At 38.7% G+C, this 20,000-nt stretch overlaps 2 protein-coding genes across 2 annotated transcripts in view; one reads left to right on the top strand and one right to left on the bottom strand.

Moving 5' to 3' along the window:
- Positions 1 to 8,165: 8,165 nt before the first annotated feature.
- On the top strand, positions 8,166 to 12,562 carry LOC144629110 (UDP-glucuronosyltransferase 2C1-like). Its single transcript, XM_078487306.1, has 5 exons — positions 8,166 to 8,318; positions 9,332 to 9,935; positions 10,477 to 10,683; positions 11,140 to 11,428; positions 12,195 to 12,562. The coding sequence occupies exons 1-5, from the start codon at positions 8,166 to 8,168 to the stop codon at positions 12,484 to 12,486; spliced, it is 1,545 nt and encodes a 514-aa protein (XP_078343432.1). The 3' UTR covers positions 12,487 to 12,562.
- A 1,696-nt stretch (positions 12,563 to 14,258) lies between these two features.
- The window catches only part of LOC144646886 (uncharacterized), a 10,865-nt gene continuing 5,123 nt past the window's right edge, over positions 14,259 to 20,000 (bottom strand). The window contains exons 5-8 of the mRNA XM_078506596.1: positions 17,108 to 17,714; positions 16,285 to 16,494; positions 15,579 to 15,867; positions 14,259 to 14,542 (exon numbers count right to left, since the gene is read on the bottom strand). Coding sequence (XP_078362722.1) covers positions 14,263 to 14,542; positions 15,579 to 15,867; positions 16,285 to 16,494; positions 17,108 to 17,714 — 1,386 coding nt within the window. The 3' untranslated portion in view covers positions 14,259 to 14,262. The remainder of the gene's footprint in view (positions 14,543 to 15,578; positions 15,868 to 16,284; positions 16,495 to 17,107; positions 17,715 to 20,000) is intronic.

The raw sequence follows: 20,000 nt of genomic DNA, 5'->3' as shown, positions 1-20,000 counted from the left end.
CTAGCGTGCAATATCAGATCCGCTGGTGGTGGCGGAGGTTTTTTCGATGGTGGTGGTGGTGGCGGTTTTGTCGATGGCGGTGGTGGCGGTGGTTTTGTTGATGCATATGGCCGTGGTGGCGGCGGTCCTGTATAGTAATAACAACAGGGAGAAAAATTAAGTCAGTCTGAAATAATAATGGTTTATCAGGTCAAACTAAACACGAAGAAATTAACGTGATTAATAATTCGATTCAATTTTTGGCTTAACGAGTAACACCATATGAGGCTATAGACATGATAGAGTATATGTAAATTTACCTGCTCTAGCGTGCAATAACAGATCTGCCGGTGGTGGTGGTGGTGGGAGTTTAGTCGATGGTGGTGGCGGTGGGGGTTTAGTCGATGGTGGTGGCGGTGGGGGTTTAGTCGATGGTGGTGGCGGTGGGGGTTTAGTCGATGGTGGTGGCGGTGGTGGTTTTGTCGATGGTGGTGGTGGTGGTGGTTTTGTCGGTGGTGGTCCTGTATAATGAAATGAAATAATAAGTAGTAAAATCAAGCCAGTCGAAAATGATAATAATTTATCACGTCAATCTAAACATGAACAAATTAACGTGATTTCATAATAGTTAGCCGTTGCATATAGGCGAGCAGCACCTTTCGATTCAATTTTAAGCATAACGACTAAAACCATATAAGGCAATAGAGTATATTCAAATTTACCTGCTCTAATTGACCGCTGTAAAAAAGCCGCGCCTGATGTATCTGTTGACAAAAAAGGAGTTCATGTTATTTAAGTTTTATAGGCTCATTACAAGAGGGTGAAAAGGCACAAAAATTAAGGTTTGTTTAATCGTATAACTGAGTTTGTTTATTTGTCTTGTAAAAGCCTTGATCTAGTTTCATTTTCCTTATTAGACAAAATTTTAGTGACATCGCTTGAATTTTTCGCATTTTTTGAAAATCTGGTAACGCGAAAAAATGATTTTGCGTCTAACAGTATACACGAAAATCAAGGTTAATTAAATAAAAAGTTTTATTCATAACAGTGCTGATCATTTTCAAACCAATTCTTAGTAATGTCGTAGGACAAATCGTGAAAATTTAATGACTACTTGAGTTTGAAGCATTACGCAAAAGTTAGCTTTACCTTTCCAATTAGAAAATTCATTTGTCTTAAAAATTTCTTGCGATAATTATACATTTACTTGTTACTCGTAAACTTTCTCATTACAAGATTAGTTTATATAGCCCTTATGCTTGCGCTTGGTCCATGAAAATCAAAACGATGACTCAATTGCAAAGAAAGTCTATTTATACGATATCATTTGCCGCAACAAGATGAAGATATGATATGCTATACACAGTGAAAACGGATGAGAGGGAAATGATGAATGATTTGTTTACCTTGTACAAGAACAAGAAGGAACAAAAAGGCGCCAAACTTCATCATCATGCTTTAACCTGAAAAAAAAGCAAAAACGTTTAACTATCAAATTTCACAGTGATAGCAAATGTTTTTAAAAATTGAAACTGTTTAAAACACCTTTAGGCATATCTTGAACATTTACGAGATGAGCCGTTGCATGCAAGTTACAGGGCTGATAGTTTTCATTTCTAAGTCTTCTACTGATTATTCAGTTTTAATGAAAGGCATTAGAAAATCTTGAAGTTCTGTAAATTCAAGAGTATACAAAAATAAGTTACACAGAGAAAGAGTGTCGTGAAATAAACCAACTCGAGTGACTTTGATACTATAACTAAGTATTTGGAGACTTAAAATCTACTGGAGTCCAAAAAATGTCTTGAAAAATTATTTTATAAGAATGTGTAGAAACCCTCTGTTGAAACAACAGATTTGATGTGTCAAGTAAAATTCGAGCAATGTCGGTGTTGGTGCACCTGGTATAAAATATTAAACTAATAATTACTTTATTTCATTGTCAAGTGTGTAGAATAAAAGGACTAAAAAGAAAACAATCGTTTTACTACTAAAATTCGCCGGGCAAATGGTGAAAAGGATGAGTTGAAGAACAATTAACCTATGCATTTGGAATCTGAAAAATCTACCGGAGTCCTGGATAAGTCTTGAAGAATTGGTTTCGTTAAAGGATAGAAACTCTGAAGAAACAACAGATGGTCCTTATTTGATGTGTCAAGTAAACTTGAAGAACTGCCAGTCATTTGACACGCCTGTATTTATTGAAGATTGAAACTAATAATGATTTTATTTCAGTGTGAATACTTGAGAAAAGAAAACTTTTTTCACATTAATCGAAGGCACTTGAGAATAAAACTGGCTTTAAAAAATCATCAAATCCAATCAATATCAACTTGAACTTTTGTATTTACTATTCATGCTCTCTGATTCTTTTAGCTGGATATTTTCAGTGGCAACGCGCAGTGAGTTCGGTTTGCTGGGATTTGTATGCCATGATAGGCAACTACAGAGTTGGTGATTATTTGGCCGCGCTTGAGGCGTGGCCGTTTATTGACCAGCAAGAGTGAGAGAGTACCTTCAAAAATGGCACAAGAAGAATATGGCCTAGTAGTATAGAGGTAGAATAAGCTTTGTTTTTTAATTGCAGTTGGGTCATGTAATGAGTTTAGCGTGAACGATTTCAGGACGATTTTTGCCTGATTTCAATTTGACTACAACCGGGTCTAAAAAAACTTGGAGCAAGGAATTAAACCTTGCCGTTTTCACGTCATAATCGAAGTCAACTCGAATATCATAGATTTCACCAACCTCGTTGCCAGGGTCTCTCTCTCCCGAGGTTGAGATTTCACTTTCAATAGTGAACACATTTTTCACCCCGAGCAATCTAACAGAATGTACACTCTTTTTCTCTTATAAGAACGTTTAATTTTGCGGCAGAGGCTGGACCGAAACTCAACGTTATGCCTATTCTTCTTCATGTTTTGAGCCTGAAATGTTCTTAGCATGTTCTCTAGTTACGTGAGATAGAATTTCAGCAAACCGATATGAATGTGTCTAGGAAACCTGAAAAAGACCACTGTACAATGAGCAAGAAGGAATGACTGATAAAAAGGTTCTCTTTTCAATGTTGTTTAACAATTCTTTATTCTCAGCAAATTCACTTTATTTCCCTTTCCACAATTGAGAATGAAAAGAAAATGTAGCCTGAGCTCTACAAATTTTTAAACCTATTTGATAAATTTCTGCTGTATTTAAACAAAGAAAATGCAATTCGATAGAGATTCATGTTGTTACTAGGTGTTTTTAGCTCAATGTAGAACTGAATAAAAATGCTTTACCTCTAATTCTCAGCTTGGGTACGTTCGTAGCATGTTCTCAAATCTGGTTCAATTTCAGTCTCAACGTTTAACGTTATTAAAAAAAAATTCTTATAAAAATCTAAATTGACTCCGATACATGAAAAACCACTGAAATTTAATCGAGTGAATTGGTTTCGCGCAGGATGAAGCAGTGATGGACTAGGTTCACATTTCAGTGATTCGTGGAGATACGAGATCTGATGAAACTCCATGCGTTGAAACCAACATTTTGAAACGGAATATTTATCGTAGCCAAATTTCTCGTATAACGAACCTCGGGTATAACATTAATAACGAATATCGGACCGGATACAACGTATAACGAATATCGGATATAACGTAGACGAAAATTAGGTATAACGAAAACAATTTTCAGAAGTGAGCAAAAAATGCATCGGTAAAAAGGAAGTTAAAAATAAAATAAGAAAAAAGAACGTGTACTTACCTTCTTTTCTAAAGAGCACAAATTAGTCTGCTTATTCCGTCTTTCGGAAATGACTGAACCAGAAGAATGGAAGGGTCTATTCCTTTCCCCACTTCAGGCAAATTGATCAAGCTGGATCGAGTTTCACACCTTTTACACTCTTCTCTTCACGGTTAAGCATGCACCCCTCGCAATGTAAATAAAGTGACATAACCCACGTATCAAACCCACGATTTGTTTTTTCAAGTTTTTCTTAAGTAAATATATCAATAACTAGCGACATTACCTTGTATCTTATTACGGCGAATTTTATTGACAATGATGTACTTTTTTTATTTTGAACTGAATTGCGACACTAAATTTTCGCGTTTTGCATAATGTCTTGAATCCAAGTCACTTAGCTGTTTTTCGCGATATTACCGTTCAGATGAGATTTCAAGTATTTCAAGTAGTTTCGTGTTAAACGTAATGTAAACAGGCAAACTGTCCTATGTTTGCTTTTATTGAGTCCTGCGTGGAAGCTAGAAAGTTCTTCAAAGGTGTATTAACATGGAAGTATACATACTCTATTACAACAAAAAGTTGAACGCTAATGAAGATAGTAATGAAGGAATAATCACGAGTCTAAAGAAAATTAAATCACTGTTAGGGATTAAAATGGTCATTTGATTTTACTTGGCATGTGTGTCTTTTAATTTTCGCCGCACTGAGTTTTCTTTTCTGTTATGAATTTGGGGGGAGGATTTGATGTTGCGAAAATGGGGTGAGGCTAAATCGCGTGGGTGGGTGAATCGTGGGTAGTACGCCGTGGGACGTGGGTTGTACGTCGTGGCCACCTGGCACATGATGAAGAGAAACAGTCTCAGTGATCAGTTACCTATGGGAAACCCATTTTTTATTTGATAAAAACGCATTTTACTTACATGTCCGGCGCACAGTTTCGTTTTGTCTTCGTGTCTGCCGAACAGTTTTATGAGAGTGGCCTGAAAAATGCAAGCCTGTGATATGTTTCACCTTAGCCTGCGTGTTCGCCGTGCAACGTTTTGTAATAAAAAGATAATTGAACTATTGTAGCTGTTTATTCCCATTCCTTATTCTGTGTTGATTAAATGATCATGTCACATTCATTGTTTTCTTTTGCTTTTCTCAACTTTATTCCGGAACTTATGCTAGCCAGTTACACCTCTAAGTTTAAACAATTCACGGTTTCTCGTCGGCTTTTCAAGAGAGAAAGAAGAGATGAACAAATGAGGCCTACTCTACTGCCAGCAATTAATTAACTGTAAATCACACAAGAAAACTAGCCCAGGGTTGGAATCTAACGTTTGAGAGTTTTGTTTTCAACTTATAGGATTTCACCAAACACTTGATGGGATTCTTGCAGTGTTTTCTCTGTGTGGTCAATTTTTGCGGATTTCATGAAACAAGAAGAATTGCCGTTGTTCCTCAGCTAACAGTAATCGAATAAGTAGCGTGGGAACGTTCAAGTATCCCTGAAGTTATTATTTATAATAAACGTTATTCATGTGTCTTTGCCACCTTAGCTTAAAGAAGAGCTAATTGGGGACACTGGGGGACACTGGGGAATACATGCTTGCCGAAAGTATACTTGGCTTCACACGAGAAGTTAAGTTAGTTTCAAGTAAGGACTTGAATCAAGCGCACTTGAAAATCTCAAGTCGCACTTTTCAAAACTTGTTTTCACACTTGATGATTTTCATGACAAAGTATAGTACTTGAGCTACAAGCTGTCAATCATCTTCAGAATCGTGACAACGCTGCACGCCGCTTTCATTTGGCTTCCATTTACTATTGGTCAAGTGCGTTCTCAAGTGTGGTGTAGACCATACTTGGCGGCGTACTTCGGCTTCTTTGAACTATGAAAGTTTCCATGGTCACCAAGTAAAGTTCAAGTAAGCAGGATTTACCACTTCACATTCAAAGTAGGTTCCAAGTGCACCTACATTATACTTTCGAGCTCTAGTGTGAAGCCAAGTAATAAATAGGTGAAGGAGTGAATGAGTGAATTCAAATTGCCTTGTTAAGCATTGCATACTTTTAGAATTCACAGGTAGCTAGTTACTCGGCATACACACCAAAAACCCACCGCGGAAAAGAGATGACATTTGAAACAACATAAAATAATGTATATGACGTTTCGATCTCAACGCACGACCCACGACAACCCACGTCCCACCCACCCAAGTCAATTAGACTATCTCGCGAAAATGTCTTGTTACAAAAGAGTTGTTTTACTAGAGATGGAGAGTAAGACATTGAGGTATGTAGTCATGGTAAGCTTACGACTGGTAAAGCAGAAAATAATTCAAACCATCAAACCAAAGTGAGTTCTGAGTTTATTTTTTTTGTTAGTCAATAATATATTGTGCTATTTTCAAGTTTGATTTAGTATTTAGGAAATTTGTTTTGACCTTAGAAGCTGGTTAAACAAATCACGTTTTTGCAAGTTTCAATATATGTACGAAATAAATTAAGAAAACTGTAAAGTTTTTTTAAGGAAGAATTTTCAGTCATCATATAAACGTTGGAAGCTCACAGGAAAACGATTCTATGTCAACCGTTAAATCAAAGAGTTATTATTTTTAAAAGAAAATGTTTTTTATATTTCCGAAAAGAAATTGCTTGTATTCCTGACATCTCTCTATGCGTTTTGCCACCATTTTTAAATGTAGTTCACGATTTTCACCTTTTGCCCTTCAAGAACGCAAGATGAGTTTTCATTAGCGTCAAAATGTTAGTTTTAAGATAATCATTATGATGGATTCCAGTTCCATTAAGCACTTCTGTTACAAAATTCACTCAGAGTTTCTCGACAGAACATAGTAACACGTAGATAAAAATTGAAATCTCGTATTAAAGTTGTTAGTCGAGGAGTAGCCCTCTTTTCAAAATACATGTGATATGTTTTGAATATGTTTAAGAACCGTAAGAAATATTGACTTTTATCAGGTTCGCATAAACGTACGTTCAAAATTATAAACACCGTACACACTTATTGTCTTCTTTTGTTACATGTCAATGAATTCTCACATTGGGAAAGTGTGTAGTAAGGCATTCCGCAGTCTTTATAACATCCGGCAGATCAGGAAATTCCTTTCGGAGGAAACAACGAAGATTTTGGTGCATTCTTTCGTCACCTCACATCTCGACTACTGTAACTCACTACTCTATGGTCTCCCACAATACCAATATGACCGTCTACAAAGGGTTCTCAATGCCGCGGCACGTGTGGTCTGCTTGGTCCCTAAATTTGACCATATTACTCCCATCTTAAGTAGACTACACTGGCTTCCTGTTCGGTACCGGGTGACGTTTAAGATACTGCTACTGGTGTACAAGGCCCTTCATGCGAAAGCTCCGCCTTACATCTCTGGCCTCTTGAAGACCAAGCCTGTTGGTCGGTACAACCTGCGTTCCGATGGCCATGATATGCTAGTTGTCCCTAAGACAATGCTGAAAACTTTTGGGGATAGAGCCTTTGCCAAGGCAGGCCCCTCCCTGTGGAATGAGCTTCCTGTTGACATTCGCAAAGCGTCATCAGTGGAGACTTTTAAAAGTCAATTGAAGACTTTCCTTTTTAAGAAAGCATTTCGTGTTTAAGCGTTTTAACTTTTCAATCACATTGTTTCTAGTTTGATTTGTATGTAGGTTCATTCTAATTTTTATATTTTCATATTATTTTTACATATAGTAAACAGCGCTTTAGAATATTTATAGTTTTAGCGCTATATAAATGTATAAATTATTATTATTATTATTATGTTACTCTTTTTACCCAGTTTAGACATCACCCTAAAACGACTTCGTATAAACGTGGAAAAAACGCAAATCTTCTGCTAAACAAGTCGAAAGAAGAGAAAGAAAGAAGATATGATAGAAGGTAGCCATGCTTCACCAGTCCGACCAGTTTTGTTATGCATGGATGCAGTCGTGAGGGAATTGGGTCTTTAATTGGTTGATTATTTAGAAGGTTGAACAAGGCCTAAAGCTGGTTAGACGGTTGAACAGCGGTAGTGATCTTTGCAAACCAGCCATTTAATTATATTATATTGAACTGATTAGCAATCGATCTTTGTTCTCGAAATAACTAAAGATAACTTATAATTTGTGAACGGATCGGACTTTTTCTGTGCCACTAGTAGGTAGTTTTGTGCAGGCTTACACGACGAACTAGCCACTCGTGGAACGTGAAAATTGTTAGTCCGGTCTGCTCATGAGTACATTTAATCCACAACTGTTTGTCAAATGACTTTATAAAAGCTGCGAAGAAAGCAGCACATTGGTCACCATCCTAGGTAAATGGTATAATTAATAAAGAAAAACAAACGAAGGAAAGGCATCAGCGATCATCAGCGCTTCAGCCTCCTTAGTGATCTAGGCATAGGGGGATCTGGGTCCAAGATTGATTTGCGTGACAAATTTTCGTCACGGTTTCAATTGTCATGGCGGTCGCCTTAGCTGGTCGGCATTTTATTATTTTTCTCGCTCTGAAATGTTGTCAAGCAGCCACATTAGTGATGTTTCCCTCTACTGGCAAGAGTCACTTCCTGGTGTTTACAAGACTAGCTGATGAATTAGCACAAAGAGGACACAAGGTCCGGCAAGTACATTTCAGCAATAAATTCTTAACGCATGTAAAAAGCTTTCCCTCGTGCCTCGTACAGATTCAGGAAGGAAGGCTTCATTATGAAGAGTACTGAAAGATATAGCCGGTTAACTTTTGTTTTACAGCATAATTAATACAACACGTACTTGTTTGAAATCGTATGCAAGCAGTCGGAATTTGTTTTTATCTTACATGACAAATACAAAGCGACATGTTCTATTGATATCCGATGGATTATTTATAAACAAAAGCTCATTAACATTCATCTAAGTTTCTGCGGGTCTACAGTATCTTAAAATTATTTACTTATACAGTAATATTCAAAGAACCCAAGTTTTAATCCTGACAGGTTTTTAGACTCTAAAAATCTAAGGTAACGAATATACAGAATTTATTTTGTTGCGTGACCCAACTGTTTTGTATATTTGTTTTACCACTGGCATCTCCGGTCTCAAAAAGAAATGCAATATGATAATGTAATTTATTGCTCAGAGAACAGAGCTCAACCAAAGAAACAGACAAATGCTGGTAATGTTTTGTATCAACGTACGTTTTATTGCGTGGCCTAATCTATTCAGTGTGTTAATCAAAGAAATTTGCATACCACAAGTTGTCAGATTCCTGTGTCACGCAACACAACGTCATGTTACGTGACAGAAAAGGGTGGAACTAGGCTAGTCAGTGTTTTGGTTGTTGTTGTTTATACCCATGTGAAATACTTTATTACATCTTTAGTAACGACTTCACCTGATCAACATAGGTCATGTCTGGCATGCAAGTACATGTATTTATGGTGATGTTGTTACCCATTACCTATCTCTCATCATCATCATCATCACTTTGTTTACCCTCGGATCATCATCACTTTGTTTACCCTCATCACTTTGTTTACCCTCGGACTATGTGTGATTTGTGTCACATAAGGCCACAAATGGTGATGCAACAACTTGTGTTTCTTTTATGAAGCTCAACCACTTAAAAATCGTTTCATTTGTTTCATAGGTTCAAATTGTTGTCGGGGATTTTGAGAGCTATGTGACAAGTCAACCAAACGTGCGCATTTACAAGACACCTCAGCCGCTTTATCAAATCATGCTTACTCGCCGTGGGCCAAAGAAAGGTCTTGATGTTGTAACAGAGATGTCAAGCATGTCCAAACTAATGGCTTTGTACTGTGAAGGGGTACTGAATGACAAAGAGCTTATAAATGATATCCGAAATGCTGATCTCATTATCGGCGACGGGTTGTACATGTGCTCGTCTCTGATCGCCAGCAAATTCTCTTTACCTCATATTGTCGTTCTGTTAAACACTCTCAATCTGCCAGCCATGCGTGCATTTGGTGTCCCACTTATGCCATCTTTTGTACCTCAGTTCAAGTCAACCTTGGCAGACGAAATGTCTTTTGTAGAACGATTGCAAAACATTTATCACTGGATTCTTGTTTACTGTGCTTTTAACTACGGTATGGTGCCTCCGTTTCATGATCTAAAGGAGAAATACAATATTGCCCCGGACGAAACTATTTATGAGACTGTTGGAAGAGTTGATTTGATCATATCGCAAAAGCCTTTTATTCTGGAGTATCCAAGGCCAGTTTTACCAAGTAAGTTTGCTTTGTGTTATTTATTCAACAACGATAACATTTTTTTTGCTCAAGTGCACTTACATGAATAGTTAAAAGAAAACAAAAAGAATTACATGTTAAGAAACTAGTTCAGCCTGGGGACTGAGGTTACTAAATGGAGACGAGAAAAACCATCAAATCTGTGCGTGTTTGGGAGGGAAGCTTGAGTGGCTTTCGTCAGTTGTGCTACAGTCTTCCAAACACGGTTGATCATGTGATACAACCAAATGTACCACGTGATGCATGTTTCTTGGATGTCGCAGTCCAATGGAAAGAGTAGAATTACAAATAAACTAAAATATAGTCTTAAGACACAGAAACGAGTGTTTTGCCTTTATAAGAAAAGGTATTTTAATTTTCCACAAAATATTGCTAGCATCTTAGATCAGTAAACTGACTCGTTGCAAGTCCTTGCAGTGCCAAGGTCTACTAACATTTTGTGGTCTTCGCTTTTCTGGTTGTGAATGTGCATTTAAATAGTACTATTCTTGATTTCATTTTGTTTTCCTTACGTTTCTAGATACTAAAGTTGTCGGCCCACTTCTGACAGCTCCTGCCAAACCCTTGCCGGACGAGTTTGAGGAATTTATGCAGGAGTCTGGGGACGAAGGCGTGATTCTAGTATCGTTCGGTACCATTATGGGGAATATAAACGAGAAAATGTTGGCATTACTGGCGGATGCTTTCTCGAGAGTTTCTCAAAGAATAATTTGGAAACTTAATATAGGTAAGTGTTTGCTTTAAGGAAGTGTTTTATGTCATATTCCATGGAAAAGCATTTCCGATAACAAAAACCAGGCTCGAGATCCCTTTAGATTTTAGACCAAATGTTGTTATAATTAAACCTGAAATGTTTTTTTTATTAATATGGGAGCCTTTAAATCACGTATATTGACGTCGACTGATCTCAATCTCCACAAAACAGAAGCAATAAAAACATTTTTAATTTATACAAGAGAAATTAAACCCTCGATCAACTTTCAATCCTGGGTAAGTGTTAATCGGCTTTCGACCAACCCGGCTCAACTGTGAGAGTAAAATGTCTTGATTAAGAACCCAGCACAAGGACCAAAGCTAGTGCTTTAACCCGGGGTTCTCGACTGCAGTCTAACGCATTAACCATTAGGCACTAACCACTACCTCACAATTCATATATATTTCGTTTGATTTGACACCATTCTAGAAGAAACAAAGGTTAAATTAAGCAACAACATCAAAGTGGCATCATGGCTTCCTCAAAACGACATCCTCGGTCACAACAAAACAAAACTGTTTATAAATCATGGAGGTGGTCATGGATTAATGGAGGCGGCGTATCACGGTGTTCCTATGATCTGCGCTCCTTTCTTTGGGGATCAGTACGATAATGCTTACTTAGCTAAAAGGAAAGGATTCGCCGAGGTTGTAAACTTAAACGCGATCACAGCAGATGAGTTGGTAGACGTCATCGGTAGAGTTATATCAAACCAGAGGTATACAATCGGCCATACACTGCTAACAGTAGCTAGATATCGCTAATGGGTACAAGCACCGGTCATCTTTGAGCCAGCAATTTTGATCCGAGGTGTTGCTTAGAAATATCCTCATGACTATATATTGACCTGGCATGCAATTTTCAAAGCCTGTGCGCTTTTGTGATTAGTTTCCCGACCGTTATAGCATTATAGGTCGTCAAAACAAAGGCTGGAAATTTACTGTACCGACAGCACGCCACAGTTCAAAATTTCTGCATCATCCAGCCTTCCGCCTTGTATAATCAAATGACAGTTATCTGTTTTAAGTACCACGGAATTTAGGTTATTGTTAGCGTTCTTATAATCATATTAATTACAGTGTGAACCAGAAAACGGTGAACACTTTCCTCTATCTTGCATATGTAAATTTCTGCAGAAAACCATCGAATGATAGCCCAAACTGCAAGAAATATAAACAAATGGACAGAGATGGAGGCAGCAGGTTATTATTCGTGAATAACTTGTCAACTGTTTCATCTACTAGTTCCTTTTCAAAGTATAATGAAAGTGTTCACGGTTTTCGTGTTTTCACTGTAAGAAAGAGATACAAGTCACACTTCCTAGTTTCATCTATTCATTTTCCTGCCTCACACCGTTACCGCTTAAATTTTGAACTATAAACAACTTGCTTACTTTTACTTTGAAAACATTATAGTGCATTTTGATTCGATCAGCAAACAGTACGTCAAAATTCATTTATGTTTAATTGTTTATTTATTTACAGTTATCGTGAGTCTGCAGTCAGACTGTCCAAGTTCATCACACTTCTGCCTCGTTCTCCTGTGCAAGAAGCCGCTGACTGGATTGAATATACGCACGCTGTGGGTGGATTACAACACCTGCGCCCGCGATGTCTTGACTTACCGTTCTGCAAACTTTACTTCCTAGATATTCTGTTAGTAATGTTTCTAGCGTTTGCATTTTTGTGGTTCAGTTTAAGGTGCCTTCGTTCACGGTGGTTTGATATGAGAAATAATGGGCTTGCTGACAAAGAAAAGAAAGAAAAGAGACTCTGAAAAAAGACGAAATGCGTTTTAATTCAACATCTTTATTCGGGAATTATGATCATATAGAGTTACCATCCACCACGTACGGTCCTCAACAGCTCAATGAACAATTAAAATACTATTGTTACTATTTTATTGATTCCAAACTCAGTTTTGTCCCTCTAACATTATGTTTTAAATGTTTTAAACGTGAGCTGTGATTGGTTGCTCCAATACTGCGCGGAGAGTTTTGTCCACTGTTACACCTTGCGGGAGTGTCAGGATGTTTCATTATTTTGTCTTTGGTCACCCTCGGTTTTCGTTGCCATGTTAGCGCTGTTCTGCAGTCACTGTCCAGTTCTCTACTCAAGGTGTGTCCAAAGGAAACTGTCCAATGAATTGCCACTTTCAACGGAGTGTTCCCATTTTAGTAATTCTCAAGCCTTCTTTGTTTATAATTCTATTTTGGGTCGCCAGTTTTTCTTGAGAACTCGTCTTCATGACGTCCTGAATATAACATTGTCTCACCTCTAATCAGTCGCGATCGCCCTCTGCCGGCTGCCTTTCACCGGCTTTTGATGATTCTCAAGATGTGGATCTTCATCTCCTTCTTTTCTCTTGCAACTTCACCGCTTCCCCGGTAAGAAGGATGATTGTCACATTCCATTTACGTATCTATTTGGTCCCTCGGCGTGATTAGTAGCGACCCTGACTGGACTACGAGTATGAGATTGAGTACGAGTACGACTTTTCAAACCAAATTCGTGTGCCTTGATTTATGTGTGCCTTTGTTTATGTGTTAGTCAGCAACAGGAAAGACTGGGATTGGGATTGTCTCGAAATTGTCTCGAAATTCCAAACTCGTACTCGTGCTCGATCTCGTACTCGTAGTCAGGTCTAAAGATGGCTTGTGTTGGCTTGTGTCTATTTGAGGTTTCGTACACCAATTTTTTACGGTGATAATTGATAAACGCAGGACTTAGGAAACTACAGTGGAATCCAGAATTCTCGACTCTCCAAGAAAAAGGGGGGGGAAAAAGGGAAAAATTGGTTCAAGAAACCGGAAGTAAAATTGGTGTTCGGCGTTTTCGGGAGGTTTGACCATAGTTAATGGAGGAAAATGGTTAGGAATTCCGGCAAACATCAAAGCAGCAACCAAAAAGGCCAAAATTTATGTTGGAAGGTCCACGACCCTGCACATTTTGTTTTGCAGTCATACACTATGCATGAATTACCTATTCGCAATGTTTCTATTGGTTAGTTGCATGAACACTCATAACCAAATATTGCATTTTATCAGGTTTTGTGCAAGGTCGACCCCAAAATAGCGAACAAAAACATACAACAAAGAACTTTGCCGGGATTCCACTAGCTTGACCTGGTTTGACAGTACGGTGCATCCAGCTCCCCGTCCCAGTCCCGATTTATTTTGGGGACATGCTCCCTATTACCAGCCTGAAGGCCTAGAGATGACGTCGATTTTTTTTTCGAAAAACCTTATTGAAAACTCTCAAAACTTACTACAAAAGTTACATCATCACACTACTCTGCTCTACTGTACGTGTAAGTTAGGGTGGTCGAAATATTTTAAAATTAACATGCAACTTTGCATGCACCTATTTACGGAGCTGACGTTGACAAGCAGTGTAGTTTAGACCACTTGTACAACATGGTGTACGATGTCACGCCTCGGGCCATAATTCAATTCTAAACTATAATGGAACTGAAATGTTTAAAAGACTAATTAAAACAACGTCACAACCTTAACAACAAAAAAAGAAAAAGTTGTGTTAATCAGTTCGTTTTTCAGTTTGCCTTCTCTTTCTTTGTAGATCCTGACAAACACCTAGTCACAGATTTTAACAAGAATCTAATTGCTAACAAGGCAACAACTAAAATTAAAAATGCTAAGAACAAAATATCAAGCAAATAGAGCTGATAGAACGGTAGATCCAGGCCCCTTGGTCTGAGGTACTGTAAGTCACCTTGAGCCTGCGTGTATTCCACCCAGTCAGCGGCTTCTTTGACAGGCGGACGTGGAAGTTGCTTAACTGATTTTGATATTCGCGCCACTGACTCGCGGTAACTAGAAGAAAAGATGTCACTTTTAAAATTTTAAGGCACTACTGTTCCTAAAGCTACTCGGTGGTACACCACTTTACGAGAACGTGCACGTGCTGCTGAAAAGAGAACCAGTGTTCTCATTCGTTTTGTTCAGAAAAATCTGAGGTGTACATGTGTATGAGAATAGCCTATAGGAAAAACCTTTAAACATTCTAAACAGAGCGGTTTTAAATTGAGTGTTATGAACTACAACCAACGCAGATCAAAGCAATTACAGTGACCAATCACTACAAACGTAAGTAACACTGAATAAACCAATCAAGACTTGTGGTAAATTCACGTGACCTGCACTAAGCGCGGGGAAATGTGAGTGGCCAAGTGACTGGTTTTGGTTTTGCATCTGATTGGATGAGAGGTTTTCAAACCAATCACAGAGTGGAATAATGTATGGATGTATGGTCAAAGATATTCCAGATTACTTTTGACACTCAATTGAAGATCGCTCTTTACCGTACGGACATGAAATATAAATATAAATATTTAAAAGTTTATGATTTAACTAATATTCCGCGGGGAGAGGTTAATGGCTCAAACTCCGCGCAGAATTTAGGGTCGTGTTATAGTGTAGCTAGTAGTAATCTGTTATAATTTATATAACCTGAATTCTACGCGCATTTTGATTGGTTCTTACTTATGATCTATTAGAGTACAGACGCATAGATGACGTCACGCGGTGGTGTGACTCGCGCGCGTGAACAGAGTTCATAGTCCAGATCAGAGTTTTATTATATAAAACAAATAGATTCAATTTTGCCGTGCGTCTATTCAGTTATAGATCACAGAAGACGTCAAAATGTGGAAAGAACAACAGTGACCCACTCACCTAGCGGCTCGTGGGCCACTTTTTTTGTTCTTACCACATTTTGACGTCATCTGTGATCTATAACTGAACAGACGCACGGCAAAATGGAATCTATTTGTTAAGAGGATGCCAACATAACAGTAAAGTGGTTTACTGAGGGGAACGGCCTCCAGAAGAGTATTGCTGTTAGTCTCACCTTGGTTGTGTTAACACCTTGCGAATCAAGCTAACAAACTCTTCTGCTGACGTAGTCCCCAAGTTCACCACCTCAGCAAACCCAGCTTCCTTTGCAAGCCGAGCGTTATCAAACTGATCACCATGGAAAGGCGACAAAATCATGGGTACCCCGTGGTACGTAGATTCCAGAAGGCTGTTGACTCCTGCGTGTCCTATAAATAGACGCGTCTTGGGATGGCCAAGAATGTCATTCTGTGGTATCCACGTCAACAGTTTGACATTGTCACTCACTGAGATCTTGGACGTGCCTGTTAAGTTTGAGAAAGAAGAAAGAGTCTAGCGGTATACAATGTTGTCTCCGGTTAGTACGATTGCGTGAAGTCGAAAGTCACGAGTGTTGTTTTAGATCAATTTGTACTATTTGGTGACTTCAAAAGAATATGATGAAATCCAAGATGGCGGATTAAATGATGTGTTATGACATCATAACCCACAGCTAATCATTTTACCAAGTAGAGCTAGTTTAAGTCCCTCAAATAAAGGCATAATGGTTTAGAGGCGTCCCTTCAATATTGTATGCCAAAAACAAAAACGGACTTTGGGAAAGTCTTAGATGCTCGGGAATGGGTATGATCTTAGATGTACTTCCTATAGCTAACTGCTGGAAATATTAACAAAACCATTTTTATTTATCATCTCAGGTCAAACTGGTTTGGTCGACATACCCTTCAGCTTGAGTTTCCATATTATCTTTTGTGGTATTTTTGAGAACGCTGTAGCCATCATTTGCAGTAATGCTTCACCCATGTCCTCTACGACCGTACCAAACGACACCAAGATCACACCTTCGTCCCCAGCTTTCTTCATGAACTGATCCAACTCGTCTGGTAGAGGTTTGGCGGGACTGGGTAGGAATGGACCAACAACTCGAGTGTCTTGAAGTAATAATTTTTTTAAAAAATTACTAATCAATTACCCAAGAAATCAATCAAAAACCAGACAGACAGACAGCGGACAAGACAAGACAGGCAGGCAGGCAAGCAGAGGGTATTGAAATGCACTGATGCTTCTCAAATCGTTTGTTTTCTTGCTCCAGTTTGGTAATACGCCCTTTCCTTCCCCACCCACTCAACGACAGAATAATTCACTTAGCTCCTTAACTTAGACTGCCAGCAAACCCCTCTTATAGAAAGTATAGTGATGTCTTCTCTTTCGTCCATTTCCGCTAGCTCGCGCTTACTTCACTATCTGCAAGAGGAGAATACTTTAGTCAGTGACCAGGAAAAACGAGGAAAGCAGTCAATGTAAGCCAGTTTTCGGTCACCCAGGAATCTTCTCCGGAGCCGATCGAGAGCGAGAAATCTTAAATATTTCAAAAGCTACCACAAAAGGCTAATGCCAAGAGAAGCAATCTATGTCACTGCTCAGTTTTGAAAAGGCAATTTAACAATGTTTCTGACATTCGGAGACAATTATATTGTAAGAACTTTAAAATGTAGAACAAGCCAATCACACGTTGTACACTTTTTTTGCAACTAAGATACTTACTTGGAAAGATCGGCCTTGCAGGTTCTAACGTGAAATCCATTTGACTGATAATCAAATCAACTCTGCCAAGAGTTTCTTGTACGCTCTTGTTGGGTGTGATGTTGTGCTTTGTCTTAACCTTGTTAAACATCGGGCATAAATAGTAAATGTGTACCACATACAGTTTCATCCACTGCAAGACATTCTGCACTTTGTCCATGAAATTCATCCCGTGGTTATAATGAGCATGCCACTGGCTCTGCGGCACATACGAGAGAGGGGAGGGTAATCCGAACGTAATCGACATGGGTGAAGATAGCGAGGATACAGATAGGATAACATGTGGAACTGACAATTTAGCCGCAACTAAAGACGAACACAGATACAACAATTCGCCAACAACAAGATCCGCGTGCCTGATTTCTTCCATTAACTCGGCGTCGCTAAGCATTTCGTCGCAGTAAGTTGACTGCAGCTCCAAAAAAACGGCCATCATCTCTATTTCACCTAGGTTAGGCATATTGGGTAGGGATCTGATAAACGTTGCTGCGAACTTGTCATCTTTAAAAACTTGTACGTTTGAATCATTTGCGGCGTAAGCCTGGGTCGCTCCCACAAATATCTTCACCTGCAAGTGCCAACCATTTAAATTTGCAATTATTATTGTTTTTATTAAAATGACACTTAGCAAAACTGCGTTATCAGAACTTGGTTATAATTAGTATGCTTAAGAGACATTGCACTTTACAAAATGTAAAATACCACTACAGGAGAATGCGACAATGAATCCTAAGTTTTTTATTCATTGTCAAGTTAAGGTTGTGAAACATCTTCAGCACTAAACTTCGTCTCCAGGGTACTTTCGGCCTTTGAGGGGAAAGTGCCCTGGGACAAGGCTGGAGACAAATTCAAGCTTTTACACAACTACTTTTACTCCTAACTACAAGATAGGAGAGCTCAGTGGTTGACACGTATTGAACGCTGGAAGCGACTGAAAACTTGTCAAATTATTTATACATGGTAAACATGGTATTGAACAGACGAAAAAAAGTTCCAAATTGCTTGCAAACACGTTGTAACGATAGCAAACAACACCAAGTTATGTTTCGTCCACTAAGTTTCGCTTTTATTTATTGCTCAAAAGTTCGCGGTTTAAAAACCCATACAAATTCCTCTATTATTACAAAGCGAGTATAGCTAACTATCGTGGGTCGTGGGTCGTGGGTGGAAGTCGTGGGTCGTGGGTGTGGGTAAAGTCGTGGGTGTGGGTACAAGTCGTGGGTAACGAAAAAGTAAAAAAAATACTGAACAAACATTTGTGACATAATAGTTCGTTCATGGCTAGTCTGACGCAGAGTTTCGTCCCAGACAAAGGACTCTTCAGAGGCCTTTCTGCTCAACAATTTGTTGGGATGTCGAGAAACACCGTAAAACACCCCTGGAACACCAAAATAATTGTAAACACAGCTAAACAAAATAGTTTTAATTAAATTTATTTATCAAATGGAGCGTGATCAGTGCTTAGAATTTTGCGATCAAATTGATCGCTTGCAAATGACTTAAACTGAAGATCTCCCGTAATATTAATGAAAAGTTCCGAAGTCATCCGAAGTCCCAACATTTACGAAGCCTCTTGTCTGAGAAAAGAACAGCGGAAGAAAAGAGTAATAGATACAATATTAACACGGAAATTAATATTAATTTTTTATCTTATTCTGAGTTACGATTAGCATTTCGTCCTCACACACTCCCCTCACCCCACAAGAAAAGTGACTTTAAAATATTGCATGACATTGTGCGTTGCAGACTGAGCGGCATTTTTTTCCGTGGGAAATTTTGATGGTCCCGTTTGCGGTTAGAAAAGAACGCTTCTGATTGGTTAACTAATAAAATCATGCAATGGCCTCGCTTGTTGGCCAAAGCGTTGTCAAGATGTGCGATTCGGATTCGCAACTACAACCTATTACACACTTGGAATATTGGGAGAGCTTGGCGTGAGAGTTTTTTTTCGAGAGCTTTCTTATTTTACCGACACCCGAGGCACTGCATATAGTTTTTCGCCTACCTAGCCTCTTCCAATCGTTGTGCTTATTTTTATAACGGGCACGTGAGTGTTTTTGGTCACGGACTGAGGACAACGGACTACAGACTGAGGTGTAAAACGCGGGCTACGGGCTGCGGATAAGGTATAAAATACGTACTGCGTTTTGAGCGACGCATTAGAATAGGAAGCTCGTCTAGACGGGTAACGCGTCTTGTGCCAATAGAGACATGTAGAGACATGTGTAACCAGACAAACTAAAAATGTACCCATCCTTGTCCAGACGAGTAATGCGTCGATAGTATGAAAACGGCCAATATTGTTTTTTTCGCTCAGACAAGGGACTTCGCGGTTACGTTCGAAAGCTTTCTTAAAATGTTTGGTTATGTTCGGGTTATTCTTGAAAGTTTTCGGACGACTTCAGAATTTTCTTTGATACCATCGGAAGTCTTCAGATTTAGTCCAGCGATCAAACTTTGGGAATTCTGATTGCAAAATTCTTAGCACCTATTAATTCTTTATTTCATTAATATCGTTACCTTGTTTTATATTTTAAACTTATTTAAATTTAATCAAACCGTTTTTTATATGTTAAAAAATGTTTGGTGTCCCAGGGGTGTTTGGTAATGTTCCTGGCGGTTTACAGACATCCCAACAAGTTTGTTAAACAGAAAGACCACCCAAGAGTCCTTTGGCTGGGATGAATCTCTGCTTCAGTCTAGCCGTGCACGAACTATTTTGTTAAACATTTTTGTTTAGTATTTTTTTACTTTTTTGTTACCCACGACTTTTACCCACACCCACGACTTTACCCACACCCACGACCCACGACTTCCACCCACGACCCACGACCCACGACAGTTAGCTATACTC

The sequence above is a fragment of the Oculina patagonica genome, chromosome 1 (genome assembly GCF_052425735.1).
Source record: "Oculina patagonica isolate OP01 chromosome 1, crgOcupat, whole genome shotgun sequence".
NCBI lineage: Eukaryota > Metazoa > Cnidaria > Anthozoa > Scleractinia > Oculinidae > Oculina > Oculina patagonica.
This window is presented reverse-complemented; position numbering and strand designations above follow the sequence as displayed.